The sequence below is a fragment of the Lutra lutra genome, chromosome 1, assembly GCF_902655055.1.
Source record: "Lutra lutra chromosome 1, mLutLut1.2, whole genome shotgun sequence".
NCBI classification, from domain to species: domain Eukaryota; kingdom Metazoa; phylum Chordata; class Mammalia; order Carnivora; family Mustelidae; genus Lutra; species Lutra lutra.
The window spans coordinates 50,484,511-50,503,056 of NC_062278.1; the positions used below are offsets into that span (position 1 = coordinate 50,484,511).

At 39.4% G+C, this 18,546-nt stretch overlaps 1 protein-coding gene across 3 annotated transcripts in view; it reads left to right on the forward strand.

The window, feature by feature from the left end:
* The window catches only part of CEP97 (centrosomal protein 97), a 47,987-nt gene that overhangs the window by 8,785 nt on the left and 20,656 nt on the right, over nt 1–18,546 (forward strand). For 2 of the 3 annotated variants that reach the window (XM_047723462.1, XM_047723442.1), the window contains exons 2-8: nt 6,286–6,389; nt 9,726–9,901; nt 12,390–12,532; nt 13,125–13,283; nt 14,475–14,576; nt 17,233–17,346; nt 17,908–18,074. In XM_047723462.1, the coding sequence (XP_047579418.1) occupies nt 9,859–9,901; nt 12,390–12,532; nt 13,125–13,283; nt 14,475–14,576; nt 17,233–17,346; nt 17,908–18,074 (728 nt within the window). In that variant the 5' untranslated portion in view covers nt 6,286–6,389; nt 9,726–9,858. The remainder of the gene's footprint in view (nt 1–6,285; nt 6,390–9,725; nt 9,902–12,389; nt 12,533–13,124; nt 13,284–14,474; nt 14,577–17,232; nt 17,347–17,907; nt 18,075–18,546) is intronic. The other variant, XM_047723452.1, reaches the window with a different exon arrangement.

Below are 18,546 nucleotides of genomic sequence, written 5' to 3' on the forward strand. Positions count from 1 at the left end.
TCCTTTGTATTTGCTTGGAGGTCTTTCAATACTGCTAAAAATGTAGCTTGAGCTTGAAAGTATAATTGCAAATTTGTATGAGGATGGAGATCTTGCTTTTTGTTTTAACTTATAAAACTTGTTTTAACGTGTTATTTTTTGTCAAAATGACTTTACCATAGAATAGGTTTTGCATCTAAGTGCTGTGTTGTCTTACAATTTTAGGTTGAGTTCATTAAGAAGCATTATTAAATGATCAACATTTGCAAATTAGCAAAATGAATTTTTTTTTTTAAGATTTTATTTATTTGACAGAGAGAGAGTGTACAAGCAGGGGGAGCAGCAGAGGCAGAGGGAGAAGCAGGTTCTCCACTGAGCAGGGAGCCCAGTGAAGGACTTGATCCCAGGAACCCAGGATCATGACCTAAGCTGATGGCAGGCACTTAACTGAAGGAGACACCCAGGTGCCCGAAAAATGAATTTTAAAGCCTTTCTCTCGGTGTTTCATAATAGTGGTTGGCGGGGGGGGGGGGGGTTCTTTTCATTTAGAACAATTTCAGTCTTCACCCTAAGCTTAAAAAAAAAATCCTATAGGGGTGCCTGGATGGCTCATTCCGTTGAGCATCCCACTCTTGATTTCAGCTCAGCTCATGATCTCAGGGTTGTGGCATTGAGCCCTCCACTGGGCTCTGTGCTTAGCAGGGATTCTGCTTGAGATTCTCCCCCTTTGTGTCTGGGGCTCTCCCCCAGCTTGTACTCACGTGCTCTCTCTCAAATGAGCAAATAAATAAATCTTTTTCTTTAAGATTTTATTTATTTATTTGACAGAGAGATGGAGAGAGAGCACAAGTAGGCAGAGCTGCAAGCAGAGGGAGAGGGAGAAGCAGGCTCCCCGCTGAGCAGAGAGCCAGATGTGGGGCTCTATCCCAGGACCCTGAAACCATGACCTGAGCCAAAGGCAGAGGCTTAACCAACTGAGCCACCCAGGCGCCCCTAAATAAATAAATCTTTAAAAAAATTCACAATAAAAAGTTATCAAATGCTGTGTGGTAGGGCAAGTCAGATATTCAGTTGCTAATTCTGACAAGAATTCATAGACTGACAGCAAGTGAAGTCCATGAGAACAAATGTAGTTTACTGTTAGCACCACTGGTTCAATAACACATGGTAAATTCAAATGTTTTCCACAAAGTACCTGTTGACTGATAGTACAATGATGTTGCAACCATAGTATATAACAACGTACCTTTTCACGGGTGTTTTATTAAGTCTGTTAAGCTGATCCTTTTCCTACTTACTTAAGTTGAAACATGTCATAGCTGATTTCACTTCAGGTATAATCAGTTAGTGTTTTCTCAACTTCTTTATGAATATTCTCACCTGTTTCATGCAGCCTATTCATAGAGGCTATTCATCAGTCATTTCAAACGTTGACTTTCTGAACAAACAGGCACAAATAAGCTGTATCAGTAACACCTGTCCATTTATTAAGAGCCGTGGAAAACATTCAAAATAATTTTCCTTCACTAAATAATTTAAATTGACTATCAGTGCTGCTCCCAGAGCTTTAACACCTAAAGCAGCTGTTCTTACCTAAAGGCTAATGGTCTTAAACCAGTTTATTTTTTCTGGATACATTTTATAAAAAAATTTCTTTATTTGACAGAGAGAGATCACAAGTAGGCAGAGAGGCTGGCAGAGAGAGAGAGAGAGAGAGGGAAGCAGGCTCCTGCTGAGCAGAGAGCCTGATGTGAGACTTGATCCCAGGACCCTGAGATCATGACCTGAGATCATGACCTGAGCGGAAGGCAGAGGCTTCACCCACTGAGCCACCCAGGCACCCTCTGGATACATTGCTTAAGCGACTGCAGTCAAACATCATTTAATTAACAGACCAAAAGTAATGACTTTCCTTGCTTGGCTAAAAAATGAGCCACTTGCAAACTTACTTTGGTAGTAGCTTCCTTTCTTCTTTTTTTCTTTGAAGAAATTTTACTATGATGAGATATCGTTAAATTTTTCTAACTTTTCTGATTGATTGCTGTGATTTGGGACTATTGTGATGGCTGGTTAGTATGGTAAGGTAGACATATATTGTATTTAAGCACAGATAATGGTTATGGCATAATAAACATGCTTTGCAATCTAATTTGATAAAATAATCACATTTCACTGTATCTTGAAGATGGAATATCTTAACTTTTTCTTTTTTTAATTTTGCTTGACAGGTATATGTTAGTAATAAAAAAATAAAATGTCACAGTGTGGTGATATGCATGCATTTGAAATGGTGTCAAGTAAAAATATATTTTGGTGATTTGTAGTATGTAGCAGCAGTCTGAAGTGATAAGAATGACACATATGGTGTCAATTATGAATACTCTGTTGTTCTGTAAATGCAGCCATAGACAGTAGGTAAATAAGTACGGCTGTATTCCAAAAATATTTTATTTATGGGCACTGAAATTTGAATTGCATATAATTTTATGTGTCATAAAATGTTACTATTCTTTTTTTTTTTTCCAGCCACATAAAATGTAAAAGCTGTAATCAGCTGTAGACTGTACAAAAGCAGGAGGTAGAGTAGATTCAGCTTATAGGGCATAGTTTCCCAACTGCCTGTGGAGAATAGCTACATAAAGTAGCCTTTTGAGTTTATTTTACTTGAAGGGATGAAAAGGAGTTTGTGATTTTCTTCATAACATTCTCTGTTCTCTAGTTTTCTCTCCTCCTTTTTTTTTTTTTTTTAATTTTGAGTAAGCTCCATGCCCAGTGGAATTTGAACTCACAACTCTGACATTAAGAGTCACATGCTCTACTGACTGAGCCAGCCAGGCACCCATTGGGAGTTTGTATTTTAGTTTAAAGAGATTGTTATTCATATTCATTCTATATTATAGACTTTGTATTGTGGTTAAATATGAAAATTCTAGTGATTTCAAAATTTTAAAAGTACAATTTCAGAAGAGAAAAAGCTGACACATATATTTGCATTCCTCAGCATATCAGTATGCTTTATATATTTATGCTTGATATTATCCTTTCAATTGGAAAGGAAGAAAAAGTAAAAAAACATTAAAGGGTATGAGATGGCCAAAATTAAATCACAGAGAAATTTTCAAAGCATTTTTTAAAAAGATTTTATTTATTTATTTGACAAAGAGGGAGATCACAAATAGGCAGAGAGGCAAGCAGAGAGAGGGGGAAGCAGGCTCCCTGCTGAGCAGAGAGCATGATTGTGGGGCTCGATCACAGGACCCTGAGATCATGACCTGAGCTGAAGGCAGAGGCTTAACCCATTGAACCACTCAGTTGCCCCTCAAAGCATATTTTTTGAAAATATGTATAGTATATAATCATTTTTGTTTTAAAAAAATATGAGAGGCAAGGATCTAGATATATTCCCACCAATAAGAGATTGAAAAGAAACACACCAGCATGTTAACAGTGACTTCTCTCAGTGGGAGGATTATGGAAACTTTATTTTTTGCTTGCCTGTTTTCTAACATTTTTACAATAACATATTAAGAATAAACAGATACATGCTACATTATTTCAAAATAGAAAGTGTGTTTTGAAGGGCAAAGAGGACATCTCGAGATATTTAGACTCCTTTAGATATTATTTTTTTAAATTAAATTAGGTTTGAAAACTGTTACATTCTGTGCACAAGCAACTGTGTAGCAAAGCTTTTCTAATCATTACGGTAGATGGATCACTTATACCAGCTACACTGTTATATGCCATCTATCAGAGGCACATAATTCACCTAAACTCTGAGTTTTCTTTCTCTTCAGAGAAGTCTATTCCAAATGGACAAATTGTTCATATCTCTAAATGAGGTCAACAGAGCTCCAAATGAGGTGGACCATCCTATATAATTACAGAATAAAAACTTCAGGGGGCGCCTGGGTGGCTCAGTGGGTTAAACCTCTGTCTTCAGCTCAGGTCATGATCTCAGGGACCTGGGATCGAGCCCCACATCAGGCTCTCTGCTCAGTGGAGAGCCTGCTTCCTCCTCTCTCTCTCTGCTTGCCTCTCTGCCTACTTGCAATCTCTGTCTGTCAAATAAAAATCTTCAAAACAAAACAAAACAAAACAAAACAAAAAACCCCAAAACTTCAGTATTGAGGAGCCTGGGTGACTCAGTCAGTTAAGCATTCAACTCCTGATCTCAGCTTAGGTCTTGATCTCAGTGTTGTGAATTCAAGCCCCATGTTGGGCTCTATGCCTCCCCACCTCACCAAAAAGTTTTCAGTATTTAAAAGCTACTTGGAAGTTGATTATTCCTCTTCCCCTCCCCTCACCCACTCACCCCTGTATTACAGGTTCTCCAGAGAAAGAGAACTAATAGTATGTACACACATATATATAGGAAGAGATTTATTGTAAGGAATTGGCTCACATGATTATGGAAGTTGCCAAGTTCAAAACTAGCAGGGTGGGCTGTTGGAAACCCAGCAAAGAGTTAATGTTGCAGCTAAATCCAAAGGCTGTCTGCCACAGAATTCCATGCTATTTGGCAGAGGTCGGTCTTTTGTTCTCTTCATATCTTCAGATGTTGGGATGAGGCCACCCCACATATGGAGGGCATTCTGCTTTACTCAGAGTCTACCAATTTAAATGTAAATCTTACCCAAAAAATGCCCTCATAGAAACATCCAAAATAATGTTTGATCACATATCTGGGTACTGTGGCCTAGCCAACTTGACATAAAATTAACTCATACCCTCTCATTAAAAAAAAAAAAAAAATGAATCAAAGGGCACCTGGGTGGCTCAGTTGGTTGGGGGACCAACTCTTGATTTTTAGCTCAGGTCATGATCTCGGGGTTGTAGGACTGAACCCTGCATGGAGCTCCCTATCGGGTTCCAGGTTCCGCACTCAGTGGGGAGTCTGCTTGAGATTCTTTTTCTCCCTCTCCTTCTGCCCCCCACCCACTCTTGTGCTCACTCTCTCTCAAATTAATTAATTTAAAAAAAAGTGAATCAAGTTGGGGGTGGGGAATAAAACTACCACTCATAAATGAACTTGTTGAGATTTAAGCAGTTTTCCAAGTACGAAGGAAAGAGAATTTCTTATTTATACATTCACTTAATTTTCAACTGGGAATATGATGAATCACTTTTATAGGTTTAATTCCTTTTGGAAATACTTCAAAAGACATGATGAATAAAATAAAAATGTCAAGGATTCCTTTATTACTCTTTTAAACAAAAGACAACTTTTACCCAGTTAATTAGGAAAAGGCACCTGAAAAATATCTCACAGAGGCTTTATTCTGGAAATTTATTTATACTTCCACTTTTTCTTTTCCACAGGTATTAGCTGATGTATTACACCAGGAAAAAATAAAAATTTTAGAATCTCATCTTGAGTTGGCTAGGTCCTTTATACTCATTATTTTGGCCCTTGCATTTATTTAGAATTAATTTATCTATTTATTGATAATTGATACTTGAAGACTGTTCTGTCCATCAGAGAAATCTTACTGCTTTAGAGAATGGTAAGCTAGCAGTTTATATCCAGTGGGCATGGTGGAGAAAGTCACTCACTGGTTCCCCATCCCGTTTTGTTTCCTCTATCTGGAAGAGCTTCCTATTTGTTCACCCCTAATCTCTGGACAGAGCCCAAATGGAACCTTGTTGTAGTAATAAGGAAGAGCAACCAGCTTCTCTGTCCAAATATCATTGTAGAATTTTGTTATTGAAATTCTTTAACTTCTGTTCTAACCTTCTTTTTTGATTTCCAGACCACTTCAATAATCTGAAAAAATTGCAGCCTTTCTTCCAGACAGGTGGACAGACAAAACTTATGAAACTATTAGTGTATAACTTTTTGCACTGTTCGGGTTTTGTTATCATGTGTGTGTAATGCCTATTAAATAATAATTAATAATGAGGAGAGTTAGTGCTCATTTAGGATTTCTAGATAACCCATGGATAAATATATCATAGTGGCAGTCTTTCCTTTCATGTCATAGGTCACAGATAAGGGAGTAGGACCATAAGAATCTACCAATGAATACTAACCAAAGAAGAAATGCACCTAAACCTTCATATAAAGATTTTTTTATTGTAAAAATTAGCACATTTCAAAAATCTTTACAGTGCAAAATTCTTTATATTGAGACAGAAACTAAAAGGACCCCATGAAAGAAAACTTTTTTTTTTTTTTTGCTCCTTTTCCTGCTTATATTCTTGCTAGGATCTGAAATCCTGCCCTACACATGACTTAAAGTACCAATAATTGTATGTCCTCCTTGTAAATGTCAAGGAGTTTATGATTTTTTTGGCATCTTCCAGCATAATAGGTAACATCTAAGCAGTGACAAGTCGAGGTCATCTTGAATATTTTCCAAGACCACTGACTCCAGACACCTTGACACCTAGATCCCTGGCTCCAGGGTGTAAGTGATTTATGGAGGACACCTGAGTATTTGCCCTTGTTTTGACCAGGTCCTAGATGCCTGACAGGACATGTATACCTCACCACGATCCTCAGTAAAAACCCAGACCTCAAGCAAAGATGAAATGCATTTCCCTTTTCCTTTCTGAGTCTCCTAGATGCTCCATCTGTATCTGCTCTCTCTATATCTTCAGTGAACTCTGCTTTCACTTCCTCTCAGCTCAATTTGATTTCTTTCCTGCATGAAGCCAAGGATCCTGTTGGCTGGTCCTGTGGGATCCCCTCTGGGTCCTTAGACCTGGCCAGTCTGCATCATTAAGAGCTTTGTCATTTTAAAACTTCAAAGTTATTATTACATTTACTTTTTAAAAATATAAGCTTTCATCCTAATTAGAAAACCTCCTGTGTTTTATCAAGATACATTGCACTATCCACAAATGTTGTTTTAGTTTCCTATCTTTTTGTGTTATCTAAACTTGTATATAATGCTCTCCTGAAACTGCTGTTAAAGGTTACCATCCACTATTAGAACAGTCTCCTTCCTGCCACTGTTCTACTCTTCAGTTCCTCCTCGTTATATGAGCCGTTTAACCTTTTTAAACACAAGTTTCATTCTGTCAACCCCTCATTCAAAAACACCAAGTGAAAAGTAGTGGAATGAACGGTGAGAGGTAGGATGAGGCCAGATTGATTATGCTAGCGCTCAAAAGTTGAATTACAAGAGAAAAGTATTTGAGGAAAAGATTAACATGATAAAAGGTGTTTTACTTAGCTCTCGCCTATAGCCCTGGGCAGATGCTTTAGAGCTGCAGGATATAAATCAGGGCAATCTGCTATTGCAGAGATCAGGTATACCTTGCTGATAGAAAGGAAAATTATTATGGAGCCTAGGCCTGACACCCCCCCCACCCCGTCCCCGCCCACCAAATGCTACTTTGTTGAGAGGTTCATAGTGTTGGTTAGTAGAATCCTATTTGATTTGAACTTGCAAAGTTCAATATATATACAAAAGATGAGACAGTTTAGTTACAGTGTAGCAATTTGATTTTAGATGTACATGCTGTATCTTAAGCACAAGAGTTTCTGAAGTGTGATTTTTTTTTTCTTTATAAAGATTTTATTTATTTGACAGAGAGATCACAAGTAGGCAGAGAGGCAGGCAGAGAGAGAGGGGGAAGCAGGCTTCCTGCCAAGCAGAGAGCCTGATGCGGGGCTCAATCCCAAGACCCTGAGATCATGACCTGAGCCGAAGGCAGAGGCTTTAACCCACTGAGCCACCCAGGCACCCCCTGAAGTGTGATTTTAAAGGGTTGCTGGTTCACTTAGGATGTGGGACTGTGCCCAGAAACATCTGGCCACTCTTTTATGGATCCACAACTATGCTTAGTTGATTCCATAAAGGGAATACTTCCCTCTGGATTCTAGGTCAGATTAACCAGACAAAATTCTGGTTCTGCTATTGCTATAAACGTGCAGGAACCTGTGCTCCTTCCGTGCCCTCTGAGCTTCCAGGATCCCTCTTCCAAGTCATTATCCTTTTTTCCTCCCTGAGCTAGAGACTCCCCTCAATCCTTACCAAGTATTCCAGCAAACAAAGTTGGAGGCGGTATTCAAACTTGCTTTGTTCTTACACCTATGATATAAGATTGTGTTTCCTAAATAAGGGGTCTCGTGGTTAGATGAGAAAGATTCCTAGTCTTAATTACCTCTTCAGAACTAGGAAATTTGTCTTGAGAATAAAACAGTGGGAAATCGAGTGAAAAAAAGTTAAGTTGGGTGCTAGTCAGAGACAGACAAATACCAGATGATTTCACTCATACGTGGAATTTAAGAAACAAAACAGATGAACATAGGGGAAGGGAAAAAAGAGGGAGGCAAATTGTAAGAGACTTTTAACTACAGAAAACAAACAGGTTTGATGGAGGGGAGGTGGGCAAGGGAATGTGTTAAATAGGTGATGGGTAGTAAGGTGGGCACTTGTGATGAGCACTGGGTGTTATATGTAAGTGATGAATCACTAAATTCTACACCTGAAACTCAGTTTTTTAAAAACACATTTATTTTTTTTTTTTAGAGTCTCAGCAGGAGGGAGGAGCAGAGGGAAAGAGAATCTCTAGCAGACTTCCCACTGAGCATGGAGGCCAATGCAGGGTTGGATCCCAAGTCCCCACAATCCCAAGATCATGACCTGAACCAAAATCAAGAGTCCCTCAACCGACTGAGCCGGCCAGGCATCCCTATACCTGAAACACATTTTACCATATTTGTTAACTAATTGAAATTTAAATAAACACTTGAAATTAAAAAAAAAAAAAAAAGCGTTAAGGGTGGGGGGGAGGGGCGGTGGTGTAGTCACAGAGATCAGAGGAGAACCCAGAAAGGAGGGAAAGTTCACAGGATCAAGAGCCTAGAAATCTAAAAGTGTTAGTTAGTGGATTTTACCAAACACAAATTGTCAGAGATTTGGTACATTGCTGTTTCAGAAAGAGGGGAGTTCAGAATAAAGGTTGCAAGAGGGAATGGAGGTATGTGTAACAGAGATTGGAAGTTCCCTTTGTACATTCTGTCCTGCTATGAGGTTAGTCTCTCATTTCCTATGAGAGGACCTTCATTACCACCTGACTCCACCTTGCAGCCTATGCTAATGTCTTTTCATCTACTTCTGAACTGTTTAGAGTCTACCCATATACTAAGCCCTAGCTCAGTTTCATGTCCTCCTTCAAGTCTTCTTTGAAGATTGTTTCCATTTCTTTTTCCATTCGCTAAGATCTTGTGTTAATAGTTAAAATCATACTAGTTAGCAGGTAATAGTTAAAGCAAAAGTGTGAGCCCACTCCCCTCGAGTTAGGCAGTGTAATTCTTGAGTTTGGAGACTATACTCTAAAATTCTTTCGTATATTCCTTGCAAAAATTCCAGGTCCATACTTATTAGATATACCATCAGGTCTAAAGTTCTGTTAAATATTCAAGAACCACTTAAAAATACTGCACAAAACCTTCTATCCGGGAATGCGTAAAATTTTCAAGTGAAATATATCCATTTTGACTATTCCAACAAGATTGCCCAAATCATTCCTATAGCAGAGTAGAAAACTTTGAATTGATTCAGAATTGTCAAAAGGGGCAGCCGCCATAGAGGCTTGTAGCAGAGAGCGCTGAAATTCGATCTGCATTAAATAGCGACATTATAATAATCTCAAAGGTAAAAGTGTTAAATTTCACAAACATCTAGAAAACGGAGCGAAAGGATCATCTAACAATAGTTGGCTTATCTGTCAGATCAGGGTTCCTAAACATACTGCAGTTCAGATTCTAAACCTGAGTTTTACATCATTAGACGCCGGCAGCCAATTGGGCCGTCTGGTTGCCGTGCATCCTGGGAGCTGTAGTTTCCGGCTCCCTCCTCCTGACTCCAAACTCCACCGAGCAGCTGGAGGACGGTTGCTTGGTATTATTAGCAAGCGGGAAGTATGGCGGTGGCGTGCGTCGACCCGGCTTTGCCTCCTGGAGAAGGTAAGGCGACACCCCCACCCATGAATCCCAAAGTTTACACCATGGAACTAAATTAAATAGTTACCTGGTCGAGAGAAGAAGCCTGGGTTTGGGGGTGCAGTTCTGTACCAGTTCTTTAGATGCGGGGCTGTGGGCGTCGCGAAGCCGCTTTGCCCTCTGGGAGTTGTAGTTCGGGGGTGCTGCCTAGCTCTGCGGCTTTGAGGAGAGGGCCGAGCTGCGGACTACATCCCCAGGGTCCTTCGCGCGGCCGGGTGCCTTAGCTCCCGCGCTTCTGAGGCTGCCTGGATGGTGGGTTTCGGACTGCGGTGACCTCTTTTGGATTTTTACTTTGAATTCTGGATGCCCAAGTGGAAATTCCCGGATTTCCATATGTCGCTTTAGGCGTCTCCCTTATCCTCTGTGTTCCTATCCCATTCAGGAAACCCTTTTTCAAACATAGCTCTTAGACCGACGTTAAACCCTTTTTTGGAAGTGTTCCTTGGCAGTGATAAAATTCAGGGTGACCAAGAGCCCACAGATATCCACACTTTGTTCTGCAGACAGGTTCTGGGATCGGGTTTGGTCGCCACCCAGCGGAGCGTGAGGTGTGGGTGCTTCTGTGGCCGGGAGTCGCCGGGCAGGAGCCGAGCTCCTTTGTTTTGGTTACAGCTCCGAGGCTCCGCAGCAGCCTTCTGGATCGGGGGCCGGGCTCAGGCTTAAGGCCTCTCTTTACAGTTTAGACCAGGGGGTCATTATCTGGGGGCCGTGACTTCTTGGTGGGGTTGAGGAGCATCGATGGTTCTAAGAGGTCTGTCGATCCCGTGGAATTGTGTGCAAAGACTACATTTTCCTTGGACAGTACACAGCTTTCACCAAATTCTCAGGGACTCTTCATGACCATCCCCAAATGCTGGAATCCATTAGACAATGAAAACACGTTGAAACCTTTCAGGAGAGCAGTCTCGCATAATTATTTCCCACAGTAATCTTAATCTATGTATAAACTTGAAATTGGCAGTTTCTGTGGCCCCACCCCTTTTTGATATCGGCTTCTCTTAAACTCCACCTCCTCAGCCCACCAAGAGAAACTGACTGACAATAATAGCAGTAAACCTTTTTTTTTTTTTAAAGATTTTATTTATTTGACAGAGAGAGAGATCACAAGTAGGCAGAGAGGCAGGCAGAGAGAGAGAGAGAGAGGAGGAAGCAGGCTCCCTGTTGAGCAGAGAGCCCGACGGGGAGTGGGGACCTCAATCCGACGACCCTGAGATCATGACCCAAACTGAAGGCAGAGGTTTTAACCCACTGAGCCACCCAGGCGCCCCGAATAGCAGTAAACTTTTACGGAACACTTTTATATGAGCCAGACGATGTTCTGAGTGTTTTTTTTTTTTTTTTTTACATGATCTCGTTCTTTCTGTAGAACAACATTATAAGGCAGATATTATTATCACCCGCATCTTGTAGAGTGGAAAAGTGAGCCCCAAAGCGAACAATAACTTGCCCAGGATACCACAGTGCTTCATCGGGGAGCCAGGATTTGAACGTCTGTGAAACTAAATTAACTTAATTGATTGCTGTATGCCAGGAGCGGGGCTAAGTTTTATTCATGTGGTTTCTGTTTTCATCCCCACCTCAATTTAATTAATTAGGTATATTGTTCCCATTTTGTAGATAAATTAACTATACATTGATTTTAAAAATAGTTTAGGCACTTTAGGATATACTAGTAGTTAGGTTGTAAGCAGGTTGATCTCTATCAAAAGATTAGTTCCATTTAAAAAAGACAAACGTTACTTAGCCACAAAATATGGAATAGTTCTTATTTATTTGCTTATTTGTTTGTTTATTTATTGAGAGAGAGAGTAGATACCTGTGCTGGCTATGGGGGGGGGCTGGGGGAAGGGGCAGAGAGAAAGAGAGAGAATCTTAATGGTGGAGCTGACTGGGGGTTCCATCCCACCACCCTTAATTTATGATCTGAGCCAAAATCAAGGTTTGGTGCTTTGACGGACTGAACCCCCAGGCCCCAATAGTTAATATTTAAATGTGAAGAATTCCAGAGTATTATTATATCATAAAAACTTGAACAGAATATCACAAATTTCTGGGTATAATTTGATATTTCTGAGGGAAAGTGAACATTTTCAATCTGTGGTCATTTAGAATGCCTTAGTTTTTAAATCTTTTTTTTTTTTAAAGACTTTATTTATTTATTTGATAGAGATCACAAGTAGGCAGAGAGGCAGGCAGAGAGAGAGGGGGAAGCAGGCTCCCCGCTAAGCAGAGAGCCCGATGCAGGACTCGATCCCAGGACTCCGGGATCATGACCTGAGCCGAAGGCAGAGGCTTAACCCACTGAGCCACCCAGGCACCCCTTAGTTTTTAAATCTTGATATTTATTATGCTCTAGTGTTTTCTAACTCTAAATAGAGAGATTTTATGAATATAATTCTATTCCTATGCTCAGCTATTGTGTTTTCTAACAATTTCTCTTCTATTTTTCAAGGATCAGTGGTCAACTGGTCAGGACAGGGGCTACAGAAATTAAGTCCAAACTTACCTTGTGAAGCTGATATCCATACTTTGATTCTGGATAAAAATCAGATTATTAAATTGGAAAATCTTGAGAAATGCCGACGATTAATACAGGTAGGTATTGCCATCTGAGGAAATAGTTACACGTGTTTATTATTCTACAAAACAACAAAATAACCTAACAAAAAGTAACTCTGCAGTCCTAGAAAGCAGTAAATGTTACCGTAAATTTTTACATGACAGTTTTCCTTGAATATGAACACATATGTGCCACATTTAAAATAGACTAGGAAAAGAAGTGTTAGAAAAACAAAACATTTTGTGTTGGCAAAACATTGTGTTGTTAGATAACCTTTTACATCATGGTGGAGGTGAAGAGTTCATTCATTCATTCTGTCAGCAAATGGCTATGGTGCTCCTTCCATATATCGGACCCTACTCAAGTAGTGGCTCTGTTAAAAATGTTTTGAACAGCTGGAGAGGGTCTGATTGCTCAGCTTTATGTGTATTTTCCATTGCTTAGGAACAACTTAGAACACCAACAATAACAAATAGTTACACTATAGAGTATTTAGACAAAATATGTGATAAGTTCAATATGAGTTTGTATATTTGGGAATGTTTGTTCATATAGACAAATCTTTTTAAAAAGTGAAAGTAATATGCATATTTTATTTCTAAGATAATGGTATGTTTTGTTCTACAGTTGTCAGTGGCTAATAATCGTCTGGTGCGAATGATGGGTGTGGCCAAACTGACCCAACTCCGGGTGTTAAATTTGCCTCATAATAGCATTGGCTACGTGGAAGGGCTGAAGGACCTAGTACATTTGGAATGGCTGAATTTGGCAGGAAATAATCTGAAGGTGAATTGTTTCTTTTTTTCGTAGTTGCATTTTCTTTTTTTAATTTATAAAAATATTCACTGTAAAAAAAATATTCGCTGTAAAAAAATTCAAACAGTATAGAAATAAATAGAATAAGAGGTGAAAGTATCTACTCCCACTTCCCAGGGATAATTTTAGTTAACATAAACTGAAAAAAAGTTATTTTGAAACAAATATGCAGCATAATATTCTTTTATGAACAAAGAATCTATATTATACTTAGAAAAGTTGTCAAATAGTAAAATGAAATGTAGGGGTACTATAGCATGCTGAGTTAAGCTCTAAGTAAATGTTTAATGGTATAGTAGAGAACATACTGTCTTAATAGTCAAGAGATCTGGATTCTAACCCTGCTTCCATCACTTAGTAACTCCGTATTTTTGTATAATAAATATCTCCATGTCTTATCTTTTGATATGTTAGATAAGGGGACTCAGTTAAATGACATTAAGAGCTCGCTTGTTAATTTATGCTAGGTGCTGTTCTAGGCACCTTAACTATACTAACTCATTCAGTGTCATGGCAGGTTTGAAGTAGGTATAGTCGTTATGACTATTTTTTTTTTTTTAAGATTTTATTTATTTATTTGACAGAGAGAAATCACAAGTAGGCAGAGAGGCAGGCAGAGAGAGAGGAGGAAGCAGGCTCCCTGCTGAGCAGAAAGCCCGATGCGGGGCTCGAACCCAGGACCTGGGATCATGACCTGAGCCGAAGGCAGCGGCTTAACCCACTGAGCCACCCAGGCACCCCTCGTTATGACTATTATGTAAATGCAAACTGAAATACAGAGAAGTAGAGTAACTTTCTTAAGGTCTTATAGCCAGGAAGTTGCAGAGCCAGCATTTGAATCCGTGTAGTTTGACTTCCCTCTTAACTTGTAAACTCTGTACTACACCAGCTGTCATGGGTTATCACTAAGGTTTTTTCAAACTATAACTATCTGGGATAATATGATCCTCTCCTCTCAGAGGGATAATGAAGGTAGAAGCTTGGTATATAACAACTTACCAAAATCTGTTATTACCACTTCTTCTTCCTTTTGCTAAACTCTGCTCATATCCTTCCAATAATAAGCAGAGGAGACAGGAGATTCAACTATGAGGAACTAGGGAAGAATTTCATTTTTTGATTTTGTGTTCATGAACTAGTGTGATGCTTTTCTTGTGATAGGCCATGGAACAAATGAGTAGCTGCGCAGCTCTACAACACCTTGATTTATCAGACAATAACATACCCCAGATAGGTGATCTATCTAAATTGGTATCACTGAAGGTAAGTGTATCATTTCTGACATTTTCATATCATTTCTGACATTTTATCCTAATATACCAAAAGAAAGTGATCTGATTGGCCTAAAATCGGCCTACTCTGTATGAAGAACAGGTTGTATACATTATGATAAAATTTCTATTAGAGCACTAGAAATTAAGTATGCAATCCTTTATTTTTAGTTTCTGTAATTTTTTTATTTATTTTTATAATTGATTTATTTTAACTAAAACTGGTCATTGTAGTTAAGGTTAATTCTTATTTGTCATCCTATGAACATAAAGAAATCCCCTTTATGCCTAATCAGCCAATACTAATAGCTTTAGCTATATAATATGTAACATTTTGGTAAGATTGAGAGTAATCATTTGAGTCTGAATTTGATTCTTTCTTTTTGACACTTGAGAATCCTGTTTTTTGAGTAATGGTTATTACTACATTATCAAAAGTAACTTTGAGGGGCGCCTGGGTGGCTCAGTGGTTAAAGCCTCTGCCTTCGGCTCAGGTCATGATCTCAGGGTCCTGGGATCGAGTCCCGCGTCGGGCTCTCTGCTCAGCAGGGAGCCTGCCTCCTCCTCTCTCTCTCTCTCTCTCTCTCTCTCTGCCTGCCTCTCTGCCTACTTGTGATCTGTCAAATAAATAAATAAAAATCTTTAAAAAAAAAAAAAAAGTAACTTTGATTTAAAAAGTAAACCTGTAGCATATAGTACTTTTTATGGAGAGGAATTTATCATGCAGTCGAAATAAGTAACAGTTGCAATTACAGTTTCAAAAACATACAGGCTTTTTTCATATTTTTGGACCATTGGATATTATTAGCATCAGATAAACTCATTAAACCTTAGAAGCAGTATTATTAGAGCAACTTTGCCCACATTTTTAGCATAAATCATTTTTAGCAACAATTACTCTAAACAATTTGGTGTGTCCAGATAGAGAAAATTCGGATGAACTAAGGACTTTTTTTTTCTGGAAAGATTATTTTATCAGAATCCTGGGTTTCAAAGCCTTCAGTTATTCTTCATTGTTGCTGACTTAATTTGAGTTAGCTTCATCTGCAAGTAACATATTGTTCCTTCCTTAAGTTTTTAGTTTTCAAGAGAATGCAGTTATAAATTACAAGTTGTGGGTTACCTCTTTATCTTGGAAAATTTGCTTTATATCTTTTTTTTTTTAAGCTTTTATTTATTTATTTGACAGAAAGAAAGAGAGCACAAATAGGGGAAGCAGCAGACAGAGGGAGAGGGAGAAGCCGGCTTCCTGCTGAGCAGGGAACCTGATAAGGGGCTTGATCCCAGGACCCTGGAATCATGACCTGAGCCGAAGGCCGATGCTTAATTGACTGAGCCACCTGGCACCCCTATATGTGATTGTTTTAATGAATGTTTTCTTTCACTTTCCTTACCCTTTATTTTGATTGATTACTTTTTTTTTAAGAGAGAGAGCCTGTGAGGAAGAGGGGGAGAGGGAGAGGGAGAGAGAGACTCTTAAGCAGGCTCCACACCCAGTGCAGAGCCCATCGTGGGGCTTGATCTCGCGACACTAAGTTCATGACCTGAGCCGAAATCAAGAGTCAGACAGTTTACCATTTGAGCTATCCAAGTGCCCCTTGGTTTTTTTTTTTTTTTTTTAAGATTTTATTTTTAAGTAATCTCCACCCAACATGGGGCTAGAAGTCACAACCCTGAAATCAAGAGTCACATGTTGTACTGACCGAGCCAACCAAGCACCCCTATTTTGACTTTAAAAAAAAAATTTAGTAATTTATTTGACAGACACAGTGAGAGAGGGAACATAAGCTGGGGAAGTGGGAGAGAGAGAAGCAGGCTTCTGCTGAGCAGGGAGCCGATGCGGGACTCGATCCAGGACCCTGGGATCAGGTCCTGAGCCAAAGGCAGATGCCTGACGACTGAGCCACCCACGCGCCCCTATTTTGACTTTTTAAAAAAAGATTTTATTTATTTATCAGAGGGAGAGAGAACAGCAGAGGGAGAGGGGGAAGCAGGCTCCCTGCTGAGCAGAGAGTCCAATGTGGGACTCAATCCCAGGACCCTGGAATCATGACCTGAGCCCAAGCCAGACACTTAACCAACTGAGCCACCCAGGCAACTGCTATTTTAATGTTTTTTTTTCTTTTTTTTTTTTTTTTAAAGATTTTATTTATTTGACAGACAGAGATCACAAACAGGCAGAGAGAGAGGAGGAGGCAGGCTCCCTGCTGAGCAGGGAGCCCGATGTGGGGCTCGATCCCAGGACCCTGGGATCATGACCTGAGCCGAAGGCAGAGGCTTTAACCCACTGAGCCACCCAGGTGCCCTATTTTAATGTTTTAAAAGGAAATGAACAATATGTTGGAAATTGCTCAAGTTTTAATAATTTAAATCTCAAAAAATGCTTGTTACAATACCAAGCATGTGTTCTTGGACAAATCTTTAAACTTTCTTGAGCTTAGAATGTGGACATGAATTGGATGATCTGATCCAACATGAGTTGGATCAGAATACCACCTAGGACCCTTATAGTATTAATAGTCTTTGCTGTAAGTGAAGAAAAGTATAATAAAATAGGTTCCTTTATTTTTATCTGCACCATTTGGTTATGTCAAAGTAGATAAATAGTAATCTTTTCATTTGTAATTCATCCTGTTTTTACTTTCAAGACCCTGCTTTTACATGGAAACATCATCACCTCTCTTAGAATGGCACCTGCTTATCTACCCAGAAGTCTTGCTATACTTTCCTTGGCAGAAAATGAAATTCGGGACTTAAATGAGGTAAAATTTGAGGGTATTCTGTGGGATCCAGGAAGCTGCAAAGTACGGAAAAAACTCAGGAGAAAGTTGTGAGCTCACTTGTAAACTCAGCATCTTGGAAGACAGTGCCAAAAAGATGAAACACTTGACTCAAGATGATTGTTATTTTTTCTTTCTACTTTTTCCTAATGTCAGTGGGTCATTAAGACTCAGTTTCCTTTGTAGTGCTGCAACTGTTACTCCATTTGGAACTGATTTGTGGTAGAGTTATATCTACATTAAAAGGATCAGAAAGGGATACTGTGCACCTTTCTCTCGCTGCTATTATGTTTTCAAAATAGGATTTTTTCTGTTAGGAAACAGTGCTGGTACTTTGTAAGGTATTTTGTGCTGCAACGACAGATGGCCATGTTGATGGAATTTTGGAAGTCGGTGGATAATGTTAAGAGTGTTATGTGTTGCCTTTCAGAACAAGAGGGAAATTGTTACATTCTCAAACTGCCAAAGATGTGTACTCAAAGCAAGCCCTGTGCTTAATACTAAATAGTCCATTTCATTCAACAAAGATATCCTTTATTCCAGATCTCTTTCTTGGCATCCTTAACTGAATTGGAACAGTTATCCATCATGAACAATCCTTGTGTGATGGCAACACCATCCATTCCAGGATTTGACTATCGGCCATACATTGTCAGCTGGTGCTTAAACCTCAGAGTCCTAGATGGTTACGTGATTTCTCAGAAGGAAAGGTGAATACGACCTCTTTAATGTCACACTTATGATGGAAAAGAAAAGACCATTTCTAGCTTACTACAGATTACTAAACTATTTCTTAAAATGTGCATTTAGAGGGGCGCCTGGGTGGCTCAGTGGGTTAAAGCCTCTGCCTTCAGCTCAGGTCATGATCCCAGGGTCCTGGGATCGAGCCCTGCATCGGGCTCTCTGCTCAGCAGGGAGCCTGCTTCCTCCTCTCTCTCTGCCTGCCTCTCTGCCTACTTGTGATCTCTCTCTGTCTGTCAAATAAATAAATAAAATCTTTTTTAAAAATGTGCATTTAGAAATTAAGATCATTAGTGCAATCATATAGCAAACTATATGCTTGTCATTTAGGATTTTCTGTCCTTTTAAGAAAGGAAAAGAAATATCAGTCTGAGAGGTTCGGGCCAGTGAGTTTAACCTAAAGCCCAACATAAAACAATTTGATTTCTGAGAGTTCTTTTG